Raw genomic sequence first — 16956 nt, 5'->3', positions numbered from 1 at the left:
TAGAAAGACTCGCGATTTTCTATTAATAGATTTTACAAATGCCTCAACTTAAAAATTTTATGAACTAAACTAAAATGGTATTATAGTGTAATTTGATTGGATGGGTAAAAGACAACCTTGCACAACTTAGTTGGTAAGAGGTTTCACCTGCATCCAAAAGGTCGCGAGTTTGTGTCTTGAAAGGAGGAAGTAGAGAACACTATTTATCCCTTAACAAAATTGGATGTGAAAATGAAATTTATATCATCAATACAAAGTTAATTTCATAAGTATGTGACAACAAAATTTGCCAAAGTCACACAGTTGTAAAAAAGTTTTTTCTTGTACCATTTTTTTTATTCACATTTCCACCGGATTCGTAGATGAAAATTGATTTTTGGATATCAAAGTTTTGATGTCGATTATTGTCTTTTCATTTTTGTGTATATTTCTTTAAATATGTGTAAATTATAGACGGTAAAAATAAGAATGAATATATGCATAAATAAACAAACACAACCCCTAAAATAAGAAAACATATAATGTCGAGAAATACTTGATGTAACCTCAAATAAAAAAATATTTTATCGCACACAAATAAAAAATTAAAAGACAAAAATATTAAATGATATGATTAAATTATTTTTTATTTTATTTTTGTGTGTGCACCAAAATATTTTAAATTTGAAGTTGTGTTGATGTAAGACTTGTTTTTGTGAATAGTGTGATTGAAAGGGCAGTATACAGATGAGGATTGCTTTATCAAAAGTTTTACTATCTTTTTTTTTTTTTTGGTGAATCATTAAAAATTTCATTATCTTAGTTACACCTATTTAAAGGCAAAACCTTAGTGCAGGGAACCTCAGAGTTTTAAGTGGAGACCAAATACAACACACGCCTAACCGAACTTCCAATACACCTTTTAACTTTCTTCCTTACAAAGTAAAAGCTTCCTCAAATCACGTTAAGAATCCAATTTCTGTCTTCTTCACCTTATCCTTTTATGTTTTTTTTTTTTTTTTTTTCTTTCAGGGAATCCTTTAACGTTCAATACATTACTGAATTATATATATATTTTTATTGTCCGCAGTCGAAGTGACAAATACTATTTGAAACTTACGCAAAATATAAAGTTCAAAACTCAAATTCAGACGAAGGTGTTCAAATTCAAATGAAGGTGTACAACCTAACAATATGGACATTATCAGTTCAAATAAATTTGACATATTATATTGTAATATATCATATCATATAATAGAAGTTACTGTTAGCTTTTGCTACATTTAACGCGGTTCCAAAAATCATTGAAGTCTTTTATTAATGTATATATAATATATAGTTTTATCTTTCTCATATTCTTCTTCTTCTCATCTCTGTTGAAGGCTTAAAAATCATCATACAGAATTAGAAATTTTACAATCAGCATGGCTAATGTAAGTGCTAACCATTGAACATCTTTCTATTGTTTTCAGCTATGTCATAATCTTACATGAGATGTTTTGTTCTTCTTATGTGTCATCATCAGGTGGTGGAAGTCAAAGTCGGTTTGCACTGTGACGATTGTATCAAGAAAATCCTCAAGGCCATCAAAAAAATTCAAGGTTCTTCATTTTCAATACTCCCAAAAAATCTAACATAGCTACTTTATTTTTAAAATGAAGTCATGTGTATATTAGATGTAACAATAATTATAATTAATTACCTTAGTTGTTCTTATATAATATATAAGTTTTTTTCAGATATTGAAACGTATAACGTGGACACAAAGCTGAACAAGGTTATTGTTACGGGTAACGTAACAACAGAACAAGTTATTAGAGTCCTTCACAAAATTGGAAAGAATGCAACTCCCTTTGAAGATGCTGCTTAAACCCATAATTGAAATTTTAGTTTAGCTTCTCTAGTAATATATATAATTTTCCTGCTTAATTTTCTCAAAAACATATTGTACTTTATATAATATATATGTTCATGGTAAGATTCAATAATAATCTATGAATAATTTGATTATCTACCTCTGTTATGTAATTCTTGAATTTCATATAGATATATAAATTTTATATAAATGAATAGATATATAGATTAAAGGATTTAATTTGTATATAAAATTATTTTTACACATGTAGTCAAAAAAATCCAATATTGTTTTTTTTTTGGGTTAGTTTCTAATTATATCTATTTAATCTCTAGCTTAAATAGCTAATACAATTGTTATTATGTAATTTATGAAGTCATATACATTTTTTTGAAGTTATTAACATATAATCATCCGATTAAAATTTATATAATTTATTAATGTTGTTTGTTTATAAGATGGGAAAAATTAGTACTATAAGTTTCTTTTTTTATTAATAATAAACAATGTTATTTTATAATATTATTCTTTTAGTTAAATAATCTAACGACTAGAAACTCACCCTCAAGTGAATAAATAAAGAGTTTGGGATTCGAACTTCAATTCATGCATATTACTTTACAAACAAATATCCAAGGCAATTGATCATGCTGCAAACAAGGTTACACTTACACCTCATTTTATATAAGTAAACATTAACCATGATAAGGATCCAAGGCAATACTATAGTAATTCAATTTACACAATTTAGTGGATTTGCTAAAAGGTCTCTATTATTTCCATCCTCTAAATCAAACTTATACAAAAATAGACTTTCCCTTACTTTGCAAGAAGAGAGTGAGAGGTTTCTATAACAACAATTAACAACTACCTTACTTGAAGGTGAACCATCAAATATATTATATCCAAAACATAAGGTTAGCCTCTTATTCCTTAATCTAGTTTTGTAGTTCTAGTTTAGATCACTGTTATTCTTCCTCTTTCCTCTTTCTTCATTCTCTTCTCCTAAGGGAAAAATACTATGAACAATAAAGAGAAGTAATAAGTTTCATTTTTACAACCTTCACATATATATATTCATATAGTAAAAAAATGCAAGTTGGAATTGTAAATGCTACAGTATTATGCTCAAATCCTCATGGTATTACTCACAGGAGTGTGTGGAAGTTAGGCAACCCACTTACTTCCCCCACTTCTCTTCTCTTTCTGCAGATTTCAGTCATTACTATAGTCACACAATTCTTGGATGCTTGTCTCAGGCCACTAGGGCAAACCTCCCTTGTATCTCATATTCTTGTAAGCTTTTTTCTCTATCTATCTATACATATTTTACAAAGTTCAATGATCATCTTAATATTAACTATTACCTATGAAACCCTAACATATATACGGACATTGGACACAACACTGATAATAATTTGAGAAAATGAAGTATTTGAATGTAGCCACATGTGTTGGTGTCGCACACTAGACACGCAATCAATGTGAAGTATCGGTGCTACATAGAATGTTACGCCTTATTTATTATAATGTTCTATGGTAACAGGGAGGAGTGGTATTTGGTCCATCAGTTTTGGGGCACGAACAGATGCTGACAAATATCTTATTCCCTATGAAAGGTGCTCTAATACTTCAAACAATGGCAACTTTCTGCCTCAATTTCTTCTACTTCATATGTTGTGTAAAGATGGACACTGCCACAGTGCTGAAGACAGAAAAACAAGCCATCACAATTGGTATTTCTGTATTCTCATTTTCATTAGGAATCCCTCTTGGATTAGCCTTTGCAATGAAAAAATATGTTTCCATGGACAAAACTCTCTCGGACGCTCTCCCAATGATAGCTATCTCGCAAAGCATGACCGTCTTCATCAGCATATCAGTCCTTCTATCAGAGCTTAAAATCCTAAATACCGATGTTGGCCGTCTAACGCTATCATCGGCGTTGTTTGCTGATGTTGTTAGCTTCACCATGACAGTATTTATGTTTGCATCATTGCAGGGTAAAAGTAGTAATGGCAGTCCGCTGACACTACTTTGGGTCATTCTATCGATAGTTGCACTCTTGGTTATTATCATATATGTAATGAGGCCGGCTATACTATGGTTCATAGGCCGATTAAATGGAAAGCCTATTGATGAAATTTTCGTTGTTTGTATCCTTCTATGTGTTATGTTCACTGCATTCATTAGCGAATTCATTGGACAACATTTTGCAATGGGACCGATAATTTTAGGCCTCATTGTTCCTGAAGGGCCGCCTTTAGGAACAACTTTGATATCGAAAATGGAGACGATTTCTTGTGCTTTTCTGTATCCAATATACCTTGCTGTCAGTGGATTGCAGACTGATGTATTCAAAATCAACATTCGGTCTACTTGGATTGTGACCGTCATAGTTCTTGTCGGTTTAGTGGTGAAGATTGGTGCTGTTATGTTGCCAGGTTATTTTTACAATGTTCCAATGAAAAATTGTTTGGTGATTGGGCTTCTTCTCAATGGAAGAGGTATAGCTGAGCTCACCATGTTCAATATATGGAAAGAAGGCAAGGTAAATTGATATTTCATTCTAGTAATTTCAAGTTCAATCCAATATATCAAAACATCATATATAAGACATTAACGGCATATTTACCTACCAATGGATTAAATGTAATTTTCATCCTATAAAATTGGTAAAATTTGATTTTGAAACTACGAAAGTTTTGTTTGGTTTTAGTTCTTAAAAAATAGAAAGTTGTATGCTTTTAGTCCTGATAGGAGAAAGACGAATGACTAAAACACAATTTTTGTTAAATAAAGAACTAAAAAGGATTTGGATTGTGTGCAAACACAATGATAGCACGCTGTCAACCACATCGGTGTCCGTTCTATCAAGATAAGACAATCCAGCTTTTAAAGTCGTATAGATTTAAAATAAAACAATTTTTTTTTGTTGGAATATGGATTGTTTTATCTTGATCAAACGGCCACCGATGTTGCTAATTGTGTGCAGTCATGAAATTCAGTCTGCGTACAATCCAAGTTCAACTAAAAAGTGAAAAACATATGTAACCCTTGATTGATTAATCGACTGAGTGACTAACATGATGCATAAAAATCTCTTTTTAATGGCAGCTACTATCAGAACAAGAGTTCTCTTTGATGGTGATGTCCCTTCTAGTGATAAATGCTATCATAGCACCACTGATAAAACTCTTGTTTGATCCTTCAGCCCAATATCATTCAGGAAAAAGATGTTCAATACAACATACCAAGCGGGATTCTGAGCTCCGAATCATGGTATGCATTTACAAGGATGAAAACATCCCAACAATGCTCAACATCATAGAAGCTTCATGTGCAAGCAAAGAGAGCAATGTTTCTGTTATAGCACTTATCCTTGTAGAGCTTCTCGGAAGGTCAAGGCCTATTCTCGTCGCTCACCAAGAGCACGACACGCTTCGGTTAACCAAATGTGGTTCAACTGATCTCGACAATGCATTGAAGCAATATGTACAGCGCAATGAAGGGTGTGCATATGCTCAATCATTCACATCAATCTCTGACTTTGACACAATCAATGACGATGTTTGTCGAATATCGCTAGACAGAAGAGCCAACATTATGATCATGCCATTTCATAAAAGGTGGGAAATAGATGGAACAGTTGAGATAAACAATAGAGCAATCCAAAGAGTAAACATTAAAGTCCTCGAAAGAGCTCCTTGTTCGGTTGGAATCCTCATCGACCGAGGCATCTTAAGTGGTTCTCCATCACTTTTAATATCCAAGGCAACATACTATGTTGCAGTTCTCTTCATTGGAGGTGCAGATGATGCTGAGGCACTAGCCTATGCAAGCAGAATGGCTAGACATGAATGTGTGAATGTATCCGTGGTTAGATTCCTCACATTCGGAGAAGAAAATTCAAAAGACAGAAAGCATGACAGTGATCTAGTAGATGAATATAGATATTACAATGCTGGAAATATAAGATTTGAGATAACTGAAGAAGTTGTGAAAGATGGAATAGAATTTTCTTCTTGTATAAGAAGAATGATAGATTATTTTGATTTAGTTATGGTTGGTAGGGGACATCCTCAATCTGTTTTGTTACATGGACATGATCAATGGAGTGAATGTCCTGAGTTAGGTGTGATTGGTGATATGTTGGCTTCAACGGATTTTGTGACAAAGGCATCTGTGTTGGTGGTGCAACAACAAAGAATGGCAGGGAGAATGGCTAAACAAAATCTTAATACATTGCCAAATCAAAGGGATCAACTCGTACATGATGTTTCAATGGATGAACCACCTAGAGCTTCTTGTACTATTTCAGTTGATAAATATGGCAAAGTGTAGATAGATAGATCTCTTTTATTAGTGGAAATTTTGCTCTTTTTTAATTCACTCTATTATTGAATTTCCATTGTCAATATATGAGTTATACAAAATATGGATTTTCATTTGTCCCTCTGAGCTTAGCTCAGTTGGTAAAGACAGTGCATAATATATGCAAGGTCCGAGGTTCAAAAATATATGAATTTTCCACCAAAAAAAAATATGGATTTTCATTTGAAAAATAGGTTAAAACTCACATTTATAACCATTAACTAATATATTGAGCTCAAATCTTTTTCATATAGAAAAAAGGTTATTAGAGTTTTACCTACCGGAAAATGTTGTCCACACCCATACATACACCCTATCGACACCTTGAGAGAGAAAAACAGAGTGGTGTGATAGATTGATGATATGATTTACAGGAAGAGAAAGACATAAAACGAGATGTTGAAGATGAACACTTGTGTGGTCACAGTCCTAAATATAATTCATTTGGGTACAGTCACACAATTTAAAAAAGATACAATAGAAAATAACTTAAGGGACCATTTTGAATTTTCTCTTGAGCAAAGGAGCAAATTGATTCAAGCATAAAAAACCAGGGATAATTTAAGGTATTTTTCTCTTTTTTATTCTTCTAATTTTTTAAAGCCCTACTTTTACACGAATTTTTTAAAAAAAAAGTATTTCTACATGAGAATAAGAATTATAAATTAATTAAAGTATTTTAAAAAAAAATGTTACTAAGGAATAAAATAACTACAAAAAAATGTCACATTGAGTATGATTTCCACTGTTAATTGATTATTCAAGGGACTAGGTAGCTTTTTTGAGCACTTCATTTCCATTACTAATTGATTATTCAAGGGACTTTGTAGCTTGTTGGAGTACTTTTTTCCAATTGTTAATTGATTATTCAAGGGACTGGATAGAATAGCTTGTCGGAGCACTATTTCCATTGTTAACTTATTCAAAAGACCGAGTAACTTGTTTGAGTACTTTACTTAACATAAGCTAAAAGCTATAAGAATCAAAACTTGAAGCAAAAGTAAGAATGTGAAGGCGTGTAATAGCCGCTATCTGTGCCAATCAGCTTTCTTAACATATAACTAGAAACTAGGGTATATATGCCTTGTTGTCATCACCCTAATAAATGAGTGGTACCACTTTATTTTACTTATAATAGGCTCATAGTTATAGCCACATCCATTCCTCTCATATTTTGCACTTATTTTCTCATCATTCTTGTTATCAATTCAATCAACCATGTCATCATCTTCCAAAAATCTGAAAATTGGCATAGTTGGGTTTGGCACCTTTGGCCAATTTTTGGCAAATACAATGATTAAACAAGGCCATACTCTAACTGCAACCAGTAGAACAGATTACTCTCAACTTTGTGACCAAATGGGAATTCATTTCTTCAGGTAAAAACTCAAAACCAAGCTTGAATAGCATACGTAAATAAAACAGAAACTGATTTCATTATGCATGCATATGTCAAACTCTGCAGGGATATCACAGCATTCCTTGATACTGATATGGATGTCATACTGTTATGCACATCTATTTCATCGCTATCCGAGGTTGTCGGATCAATGCCACTCGCTTGTCTGAAGCGACCAACACTTTTTGTTGATGTTCTTTCAGTCAAAGAGCACCCAAAGAACCTTTTATTAAAAGTATGCAGTTTATCAGGGTGATGGTAGTACTTTTGTTTACTTGTTTCATTCAGATAATTGACGTAGTTTCTGTTTTGATGCTTCCTATTTGTTTAAGGTGCTGCCAGAGGAATCAGACATACTCTGCACGCACCCAATGTTTGGACCAGTAAGTGGGAAAAACGGTTGGCAAAATCTGACTTTCATGTTTGACAAAGTTCGAATAAAGGATGAAATTACATGCTCTAAATTTCTCCAAATTTTTGCAAGTGAGGTAAGTTAATAGCTGTCATCAATGACTAAAAACTTTGCTTTTACATTAGACTACCTAATTATGCTAATCTTGTTGAATAAAGAAACAAAGTGGGCAGCAACTAATAAGAAATTAACTTTAGATGTTAAGTTAGCATATTTATATTAGTATCACTTTAAGGAAAAGGTTAACGTGCCCTTAGAGTACTTGTTAAGGAAGCAAATATACTAATTATATCTTTGAACTTGAGTAATCAATACTTAAAAGTTAAAAAAAAATGTTATTTTCAATACAAAACTTTCACTTTTAGATTCTTAACAAGGGCACTTATTCGTAAGACCCTTACTTTAATTAGTTATGTTCTTAGAATTATTAAATCAAGAAATGATAAAACAAAATGAGCTAAGGACCACAAGTTCCAAGCTAGATTTATTTCACAATATTGTGTTATGTAGGGTTGCAAGATGGTAGAAATGTCATGTGAGGAGCATGACAAAGCAGCTGCAAAGAGTCAATTTATCACACACACAATAGGAAGGTATGCAGCATCCTACCTATCTTTCACCAACCAGAGACAGACAAGCACCTATATTTACGGTTACTGACTGTAACTTTTGGTGTCTTCTTTACCAGGACATTGGCAGAAATGGATATTCAATCCACTCCTATTGACACCAAGGGCTTTCAAACACTTGTGGAGTTGGTACACAGTTTTTAACATCTCTTTCTTTTAAACATTTCCCTAATTCCTCCTAAAACTTTATCTTTTCTTCTTTAACCTCAAATGGATATAGTATATGCTATCATGGACTCATGTAACATTTAAAAAATTAATTGCAGAAAAAACCTGTCATGGGATGTAGTTTTGATCTGTATAGTGGATTATTTGTGTACAACAGATTCGCCAGACAGGAGGTATGGACTATGGAACTACCAGTGAAATTCTTATTTCCAGAAATATGTTACAGTAAAACAAAAATAATTTTTTTGAAGCTTTAAACAAAGTAATTTTTTATGCAGCTGGAAAACCTTGAACATGCCCTACACAAAGTCAAAGAGATGCTCGTCCAAAGGATGGATGAAGGACAGAACCCAGAAAGAACTGAGAGTTGATAGTGATACACAACGTTTTATGTGGAAGACATATGAAGGAACTATTTATTTCAAATTTCCTCTTGTAACCCCTGCCATATGTTCAATTACATGCAATAAAGATTATGTGACATTCTCTTTCATTGCATATACAGAGTAATTTCAGAAAGCAAAAAAAAAAAAAAAATGCCTATAAGTAAAACAATTAAACTCAAAATGGTTTCACTTAACTGGATTCATGATTTCAAGCCAAATCTCAACTACTTCATTCATTACCAATAATAGACCAGAACACTACCCGTGTTACCCTTAGAATGGATCCTGTCATGCCAGACTTTACATGATAATGTCATGTGGAAACTTTATGTCTATCTCTTTCTAATTAATATTCACTAGTTTTGATATGACCCAAGAGAATAATAAACAAAAAAATTCAATGCAACAAGATCATACGAAATTATAGATACCCATTTCCCATTATCAAGATTTTCATAATAATCCCATGTAAAGATGTGCAAACGAGAAATTCCATATCAGGAAGTCCAATACAAGTGCTTCTGAATTTTTTTCATCCCAGTTTAAAAAAGGCGTCCCAAGAGATAACCCTTAAACTGAGAATGATTATTGACTTATTCTGGTTTCCATTTGTAACCAAGGGTCCATTAGTTACAGAAACAAAAGTATAAAGTATTAATATAAAAAATATTTATTAGGTTGAAAATAAATACTCGTTATATTACATTGATGAATTTGGGATGTGGGAATATATATAAAAAAGTATAAGTATACAACTAAGCTATGGAAGGAATTAAATTGTCATGAAGAAAAAAACCTATTCCTTTGTGCCTATTTACCAGCTCTTCAAGAAAAAAAAAAATACAAATTACAACAAAAATGTCGCAAGGGGTATTTCACCTCATTCACTTTTAATCTCATCGATGCTGGCTTCTTCTGCTTCGTTGCATAAGATTGCAGCTTGATTTGGAGAATCTGATGAAGGTGGCTCAGGTGACTCGGTCTTTGTAACTTGCAGTCCGGTAGAGTTGCATAAGATAGCAGCTTGATTTGGAGAATCTGATGTAGGTGGCTCAGGTGACTCGGTCTTTCTAACTTGCAGTCCAGTAGAGCGTGCGAGGTCAATCCATTGCTGCAGCAATTTACCAAAAAATTAGATTTGAAAAATCTTGGTCAAATTTAGAATCTATATGCAGATGAATGATTAACATCAATCCAAATTATGCTTATCTTGGTTTCAAAACAATTCTCTCTTTTGAGGATTTAGTTTGTTCAAATTACTTATCAAACATACAGGACATTAGTTACTTTTCCCTTCAACTTTATCGTCGTAATTGACTTTCCTTTAATTGAAGGGGAATAGATGCTCTAAGTTAAAAGGAATAGATGATCTAAGTTAAAATTTAACATGGCCTTTAATGAGAAATTTGTATATGAAAGGAGATAGTGTTGGTGAAATACGGGAGTAAGAGTCCATATTTCCCTGAAGTTGGGAATATTTAATGACTTCTTAAGCTTTTTACAAAACCTTGAAAAATTAATAGTAAGCAGAATGTACTGTGATCTGACAAATTTGACTGTGTACCTCTAAATCACTTTTTAAGGATTCAAAATTTTAAATTACATTAAATAACATTTCTTTGAAATTGTGAATATTGAATAACATAGTCCATGTATTAAATTTAAATAACCTATGTTGAAACCGAAGATAAATGCCAACCTGGCCATTAAGGCAATTGTTAAAGAAGGATTCAAAAATGGAAATACCAAGTGAAAAAATAATCTTCACTCCCCAATGTATAATTTGTTGTACTTTACATTGGATACTTTTTAATTGTTTATTCCATAACAAGATCTCTTAGGACGCTCTTAGACAAGGCCCTTCCAATATTAAGTTCACATACTACAAGACAACCAGAAGTGAATTTCCCCTCTTTCTATCACAAAACTAAACTTATATGATTCATTTTCTTGCAAAAATACACATTCAGACACAATTACCACTCCACCATACACATTTTCATATGAACGCTTGATTGTGAAATTGGAAGCTTCGCTAACAATAGGAAAGAAAAAAAATATACTTGATATCCGAAAATTATAGGGTTCAAACACAATCGGCTTACTTAAGATGAGGTGATGAACACTCAGAATTTTGAAAATGATCAAAAGGATATACAAGATAGAATAAGAAAGTGTATCTTACCTGCGTTCCCCAGTAAGAATTGATTGTCCGTGATACAAAAGATAGCATATTTACAAGAAATGTTTGGGAAGCAAACTGATCAGAAATCCGATGCTCCACAACCCCAGCAATTATCTGCATATCAAAAATATTGTAACTTCAGTATTAATACAGAAGGCCAGTTGCAGACCTAAATTGGAATTTTTGGTTGCAAATTTACAGTACAAGATTATCACATCACTAACAGTACAGCTATACAACATATGCAATTTCCAGAAAGAAAATATCCTCAAATAACTACACAGCAGACAGAGTGCAGATGAAGAAATAGAAAGGAGAAGAAAATTAAACAAGATATTTTTTCACAATGCTTTTTTAACCGTATCCAGTGAGTCCTGAAGGATTGTAAGTTGCAAGGTGATAGTAAAGCAAATTATATTACAGTACAATATTTCTAGTTGTAGAAATACTAACAAGTAGCAACACATTCTCTACAACTTTCTTTCTAAGACACTTTTTATTATTGGGTGAAATTCATTTTAGTCTCACCACTTTGTAAATGAGTCTCACAAATAAGGAATAAAGCCCGCATAATTTAGTGAGACCCACATTAAATTCAGCAATAATAGTGTATGTTAAAAAGAGTGTGTTAGAGAGAGTGTTACTAGCATTTTTCCTTTAAATTATTGGTGAGTCATAAAATCACACCACAACTAGTTTTTAAAGATACAGGTAATCAAGTCCTGCTTTCAAATGTCAACATACTCAAATTTCCAAATTGCAAAATTTGTCCTGTGTCAATAATCATATACTGGGTCCAATCTTCTTTTACGTCTTTTTATTACAACTAAAAAATTCAGTGCAAGAAAGAAGTTCTCTAAATACCTGATAACGGAGATTTGCAGATATTCCAAGAAAAAGTGCATAAACAACTGCTGTTTTGAGTATCGGTGACCTTGCAATCTGTTTGTTAGTGATAATTGCGGGATTAAGAAACTTACGAACTGCAAACAGAGAATTTGATGAAGCAACAGCTCCAATACTTGAAATAAATCCAACGCCAGCGAGTTTTAGACCACCAAATACAACTGATGCAATTCGATGATTGAGATTCCAATTTGTCCCCACTGGGTTCTTTTGAAATGCATTGTCAGGGATGGAGCCAAGAAGTCCTATTAGAGAACTAATGTTATCAGGCGCAATTGACTCATCAGCATAGGAAAGGAATGATAAAGTTGGTGCAGGAAGCCACACTGTGAAGAAATCAACAACTGATCCTCTGACAGTGTCCGTAATAACATAGTCAAGCTCTTGAAAGAAGTTTTCTTTCCGCTTCTGATACTGTGCTAATAATGTAGTTGTTACTGATATTCCTTCTTCTATTGCTAGTCTTTGCAAGAACTTGGGATCTGCCAACAATCTTTCCCTGAAACCCTGTATCAAGAAGAACCAGACCGAGAGTGATGAAATAATCTCATGATTATAAGTTAAGAGTTTTATTTTCAAAAAGTACAAATTTACCTGGAAACGGTGAGTGAGTTCTGAAAGCAGAGGATATTTCTCTAGATCAAAGAAGTTCTGCAATACCTCCGGTGATACTAAACCAAGATCAATTCCCTTTTGAAGATCCTGAAGCCAAAAGGAAATATAATCATGTTCACAACCAATAATAGCAGACACCATCCTGTCTAAAGGATGATTACATTAAAGGGTAAGTAGCTGCATATGAAAAGAAAAAAAAAAAAATCTAAAAACACCCAACTACCTAATCATCAGATTTTGCAACCAATTTAAACTAGTTACCACTGCCGATGGCTCAATTATACCCCCTAAATACTTGGAATCAATGTATGTAAACTAAATTATAGAATAGAGTTACTTTAATTTTAGAGAAATTTTTCAAAAAATGATATTTCATTATCACAAGTTACCCATCCCAAAAGTTTAAAGTCCAAGTCCTTAGATCATATATTGTTGTGCAAAAAATCTCACTTCCAACATTTAAGGAAAAGAAAAAAGTACTATGAGACGATCAATATTCGAGTACAAATCTTCACGACAGCAGGTTGGGATGCATTATCCACGTCAATTAACATTTCACCAAACAGAAACATCAAGTAAAAGGATAAATGATGATGAAACACCAAAGTTATATTGCCTACAGAAAAAATAATTCATAAAAGGCACTGATACAAGATACATGGTAACATGTAAAATTTCTCAATTTTGTATCACCAAAATGGGCAATGAGAGCACATAAAGGGCTTAAATTTGGAAGGGGGAATCAACAGAGCAAGAAAAATAACAGTCAAGCTAATAAGTGAACGAAATGGCCAACTAACCTGTGGGAGGGCATCCCGTCTCTGCCCAGCAGCATTCATAACCCGAGCAATCTCAACCCGGTCAAAGCAATTTCTGCTACAGGGTCTGGCGGCAGAATACCACAAAAAATCAGCAACAGGAACTTCTCCCTCACGGCGAATGAACTGTCTTTCTGGGTCAAGTAATATAACTACTTGATTTTTCTTTTGTAATTTTCTTGATATTCTTGCAGGCACCCCAGTTCCTCTAGCTCCATATGTGACATGGCTTGCACCAGTCACAACTATCAACATACCGGTGGCCCCTCCATCAAGCATATTTTGTAAGATGGTCTGGGACATAGTATACTCGTCAACCACTCTAGCCTGTGCAGATAGATATGAGCTTGGACCAAAAGGAAACGACAGATTTGGAGTACTGTCAGCTGAATATCTACGTGACATAGAAGAAAAGCCTGATATGAAGCCTGAACCGGCTGGAGGTGCATATAATTTACGTTCAGCCTTTGTTAGCCCACTAATTCCTTCTGCTTGGACAGTCCTTAAGATCTGTTGATGAGAAAATTGTCAATTTTTAAATATCATCTTTGTATGACTTGATCTAGGTATACAAGAATCAAGCTTGATCCTCATCAGCGTGAAGTTGGTTACAACTTACATGAATCTACTGAAACCATACAACTCTGTCTAAAACCCAACAAATTTAAAACATTGAACGCAAGGTCTATTTAGTGCTCCTAATTCTCTTGCCATCATTCACCCTTTCAACGTATTATCTGATCTTCTCATATCATGATATTTACCATACTGCATAAGGCAAGTTTCCAAAATTATGTTCACCCTTTTGTTAAATTCGGGAACCTCAAATATTATGAAAAACCTAATTCATAGATTAGGTTTTTCATGTTAGTGTCATAATGCAATTAAAATTTTAAAATCCTTGTGGTCTATTATTTAATCTTTATGGTGCCAAGTGCTTACCATTTTAATCTAGGGTAAGTCATTTTGCATAGCATTGAGTGTCTAGTGCAGTAATATTGTTAAATTATTACTCCTAATTAACCACCACCAGAAAATTTCAGAAGATAATGAACATGTTAATAATCTACATCAGTTTGAATGAAAATTTGAACATACCTTCAGTGGAGTACCACAAGCAACAAGACGGATTCCATTTTCACGACAGTAACTAAGAATAGGTTCATACTCCTGCCATCGTTCAGGCGGCCAATGCATTGTATAAGACTTCAAGGTTTCTCCATCCATCCTGCCATGACAGTCAAGTTTATCTTATAAGTAACAAAGAATTGTGAGAAACAATCTAGCAATGACAAAAATACAGGAGCCAATAGATAAATAGCAACCAAGGTAAAAGAAACATAAATTGATAATTGAATTCTTATTTTGATAACAAGACTTTCTGCAAAATAGTATAAAAATAAAATAAGAGCATAACAAAAATCGGAAATTATCATGGCGCAAGTGACATAGGGTGCATTTGGATTGATTTATGAACAACTTATTTGAACTTATGCACTGTCAAGTATGACGTGTACATAAGCTCTTTCCAGTGTATTTCAATAAGCTCTTCAAGATTGTTCATGAAAAAAACTTATGGCTTATCATATAAACGTTTACTTAATAAGCACTTAATTAAGGCTCTTGTTGGATAAACAGTTCATTTACCGCTTATCATGATAATTAAATTGTTTTGGTATAAGCTATAAGCTGTATTCAACTGTTCATAAGATAAATAAATTAAAATGCATACTTTTTATCCATATACTGATTAAGTGGCTCCTGAAGATCAGCAGGAAAAGCTTCAATAGCTAAAGATAATCGCTTATCAACATCAACACACCGCTTATGCAAATTCTTTACAATCTCAAGCTCCAATTCCTTATCATCTCGAACCGGAACTTGTTCAGCTTCCCCCAAATACACAACTCTAGCATTCATCAACTTCTCCCACACTTTTCCTCTCTCTTTCCCTATCGCCAACGGTTCACCTATCGCCGTTGCATCATATATCCTCGACGTTATCACTTCCTCCTCTATCTTCTTCACCTCCTCCGGTTTAACAACCGTTGCTTCAACCGACACCGTATTCTCCTTTATCTTCTCCTCCTCCGCCGCCCTTGTCGTCGCCGCAGAAAGAAGAAAGGAAGCTCCAGCGGCTAAAAACGGCGCCATCAACACTCCTCGCCGGTTGCTTCGTACTGGAGAACATTCTATTCGCTCGACGCCGTTGTTTCCGTCGTGGTGTTCGGTATTGTTAGCTGCGGTGATGGAGAGGTTGACACGGCGGCGTTTTGCGGTGCGAAATTGTCGGAGTTTTTGGTTCGGAGGTGGAAGATGAGTCTGGGAAGGTACGGCACGTGAGACAGTTACGCGGTGAAAGTAAGTCACGTGCGGCGGGCCTGTGGCGAAAGAAGCCTGGGCATTGGGCTTCATTTTTTCTCTTCAACGGGGGGCTTTGTCATGAAACTTTGTTATTATCTCCTTTCTTCATTTTATTTTTTTATGATAAAAAGTGCATCCCATGTTTATGTTTTTCATGGCCACAGTGAATTGAGATGACGTAGATGATTTAGTACCTTTGTCACGTAAACTTGAGAAAGCCACATATTTGGAATTGTAATTGTGGATCATGTTGAATATGGGTGGGCCGTGGGGGTGCCAAGTGGGAATTAGCCATTTGCCGTATATTCCATTGTTTTGGAATATGTTACGAGATAAATATGATCTGAGTCAGATGTGCCTCGGTGAGTTTGATGACACGGTCGTATTAGTGTGTGGAGCTTGAACAGTATACGCATGTAATCACAACATTTGTGTCCGTTAGATTGTAATCGGACGGTCCATATTTTAATATTGATATTTTCTATTTTTTAAAAATCAAAATCCATATTAAAACCTGAATTATCCAACCACAATGCAATGGTTACAGGTTTTAGTGATTGTGAATGGAGAAAATTGTTGACTACAAACATATTTGGAGTAGCATCCATGGTGGATTGGTTGTGTTAGATTAGATTAGTTGTGTTTCATTTATCTAAGAACTAAGAAAATTTGGTGGGTTCAACTTCTATCCTTCAAGCATTTGAAGGATTTGGTTCTTATAAAGTGAGAAAATCAATGTTAATATGTATAGTAATATCAACCATTGATTTTATTTATCGACTATTCTAAGTCTAGCTAGGTTTGGGTGGCATTGCATTATCCATCTAATGATTTTTTATTCAGCATTCATGATTTTTTCTATTTGG

The 16956-nt window shown here is 33.8% G+C and overlaps 4 protein-coding genes across 7 annotated transcripts; 3 read left to right on the top strand and 1 right to left on the bottom strand.

Annotated features, from left to right (window-relative positions):
- Window positions 1-1137: 1137 nt before the first annotated feature.
- Window positions 1138-1989, top strand: LOC146939994 (copper transport protein CCH-like). 2 transcript variants are annotated; one of them, XM_085753575.1, is made up of 4 exons: window positions 1138-1156; window positions 1362-1412; window positions 1505-1580; window positions 1719-1989. In XM_085753575.1, the coding sequence occupies exons 2-4, from the start codon at window positions 1404-1406 to the stop codon at window positions 1847-1849; spliced, it is 216 nt and encodes a 71-aa protein (XP_085609701.1). In that variant the 5' UTR covers window positions 1138-1156; window positions 1362-1403; the 3' UTR covers window positions 1850-1989. The 2 variants fall into 2 exon arrangements, with proteins under 2 accessions (XP_085609701.1, XP_085609700.1); XM_085753574.1 differs by lacking the exon at window positions 1138-1156 and having other exon boundaries at window positions 1268-1412.
- A 559-nt stretch (window positions 1990-2548) lies between these two features.
- On the top strand, window positions 2549-6239 carry LOC146939993 (cation/H(+) antiporter 15-like). 3 transcript variants are annotated; one of them, XM_085753569.1, is made up of 4 exons: window positions 2549-2751; window positions 3047-3130; window positions 3381-4385; window positions 4952-6239. In XM_085753569.1, exons 3-4 carry the CDS (start codon window positions 3423-3425, stop codon window positions 6176-6178), a joined length of 2190 nt encoding a protein of 729 aa, XP_085609695.1. In that variant the 5' UTR covers window positions 2549-2751; window positions 3047-3130; window positions 3381-3422; the 3' UTR covers window positions 6179-6239. The 3 variants fall into 3 exon arrangements, with proteins under 3 accessions (XP_085609695.1, XP_085609694.1, XP_085609693.1); XM_085753568.1 differs by having other exon boundaries at window positions 2989-3130; XM_085753567.1 differs by lacking the exon at window positions 2549-2751 and having other exon boundaries at window positions 2782-3130.
- Window positions 6240-7315: 1076 nt separating this feature from the next.
- LOC146939992 (arogenate dehydrogenase 1, chloroplastic-like) lies at window positions 7316-9309 on the top strand. The gene is made up of 7 exons (XM_085753573.1): window positions 7316-7587; window positions 7674-7842; window positions 7940-8095; window positions 8530-8612; window positions 8708-8777; window positions 8915-8989; window positions 9095-9309. Exons 1-7 carry the CDS (start codon window positions 7427-7429, stop codon window positions 9185-9187), a joined length of 807 nt encoding a protein of 268 aa, XP_085609699.1. The 5' UTR covers window positions 7316-7426; the 3' UTR covers window positions 9188-9309.
- A 547-nt stretch (window positions 9310-9856) lies between these two features.
- LOC146939991 (protein RETICULATA-RELATED 5, chloroplastic-like) lies at window positions 9857-16215 on the bottom strand. Its single transcript, XM_085753570.1, has 7 exons — window positions 15459-16215; window positions 14825-14954; window positions 13709-14236; window positions 12888-12995; window positions 12252-12800; window positions 11388-11501; window positions 9857-10313 (listed from the first exon to the last, which is right to left on the bottom strand). The coding sequence occupies exons 1-7, from the start codon at window positions 16139-16141 to the stop codon at window positions 10083-10085; spliced, it is 2343 nt and encodes a 780-aa protein (XP_085609696.1). The 5' UTR covers window positions 16142-16215; the 3' UTR covers window positions 9857-10082.
- Window positions 16216-16956: the final 741 nt, after the last annotated feature.

The sequence above is a fragment of the Medicago sativa genome, chromosome 3 (assembly GCF_051527215.1).
Source record: "Medicago sativa cultivar Bolivia chromosome 3, Bolivia_mono, whole genome shotgun sequence".
Lineage (NCBI taxonomy): Eukaryota > Viridiplantae > Streptophyta > Magnoliopsida > Fabales > Fabaceae > Medicago > Medicago sativa.
This window is presented reverse-complemented; position numbering and strand designations above follow the sequence as displayed.

Bases quoted from the DNA above. Each gene is read 5' to 3' on its own strand.
- LOC146939992 (XM_085753573.1), top strand. From the start codon at position 7,427: ATGTCATCATCTTCCAAAAATCTGAAAATTGGCATAGTTGGGTTTGGC. The intron at 8,096-8,529 runs GTAAGTTAATAG...TGTGTTATGTAG, and splicing joins TCCAAATTTTTGCAAGTGAG to GGTTGCAAGATGGTAGAAAT. The intron at 8,990-9,094 runs GTATGGACTATG...TTTTTTATGCAG, and splicing joins ACAGATTCGCCAGACAGGAG to CTGGAAAACCTTGAACATGC.
- LOC146939993 (XM_085753567.1), top strand. From the start codon at position 2,927: ATGCAAGTTGGAATTGTAAATGCTACAGTATTATGCTCAAATCCTCAT. The intron at 3,131-3,380 runs GTAAGCTTTTTT...CTATGGTAACAG, and splicing joins CCCTTGTATCTCATATTCTT to GGAGGAGTGGTATTTGGTCC. The intron at 4,386-4,951 runs GTAAATTGATAT...TTTTAATGGCAG, and splicing joins ATATATGGAAAGAAGGCAAG to CTACTATCAGAACAAGAGTT.
- LOC146939991 (XM_085753570.1), bottom strand. From the start codon at position 16,141: ATGAAGCCCAATGCCCAGGCTTCTTTCGCCACAGGCCCGCCGCACGTG. The intron at 14,955-15,458 runs GTATGCATTTTA...CTGTCATGGCAG, and splicing joins AATCAGTATATGGATAAAAA to GATGGATGGAGAAACCTTGA. The intron at 14,237-14,824 runs GTATGTTCAAAT...TCTCATCAACAG, and splicing joins CTTGTGGTACTCCACTGAAG to ATCTTAAGGACTGTCCAAGC.
- LOC146939994 (XM_085753575.1), top strand. The intron at 1,581-1,718 runs GTTCTTCATTTT...AGTTTTTTTCAG, and splicing joins GGCCATCAAAAAAATTCAAG to ATATTGAAACGTATAACGTG.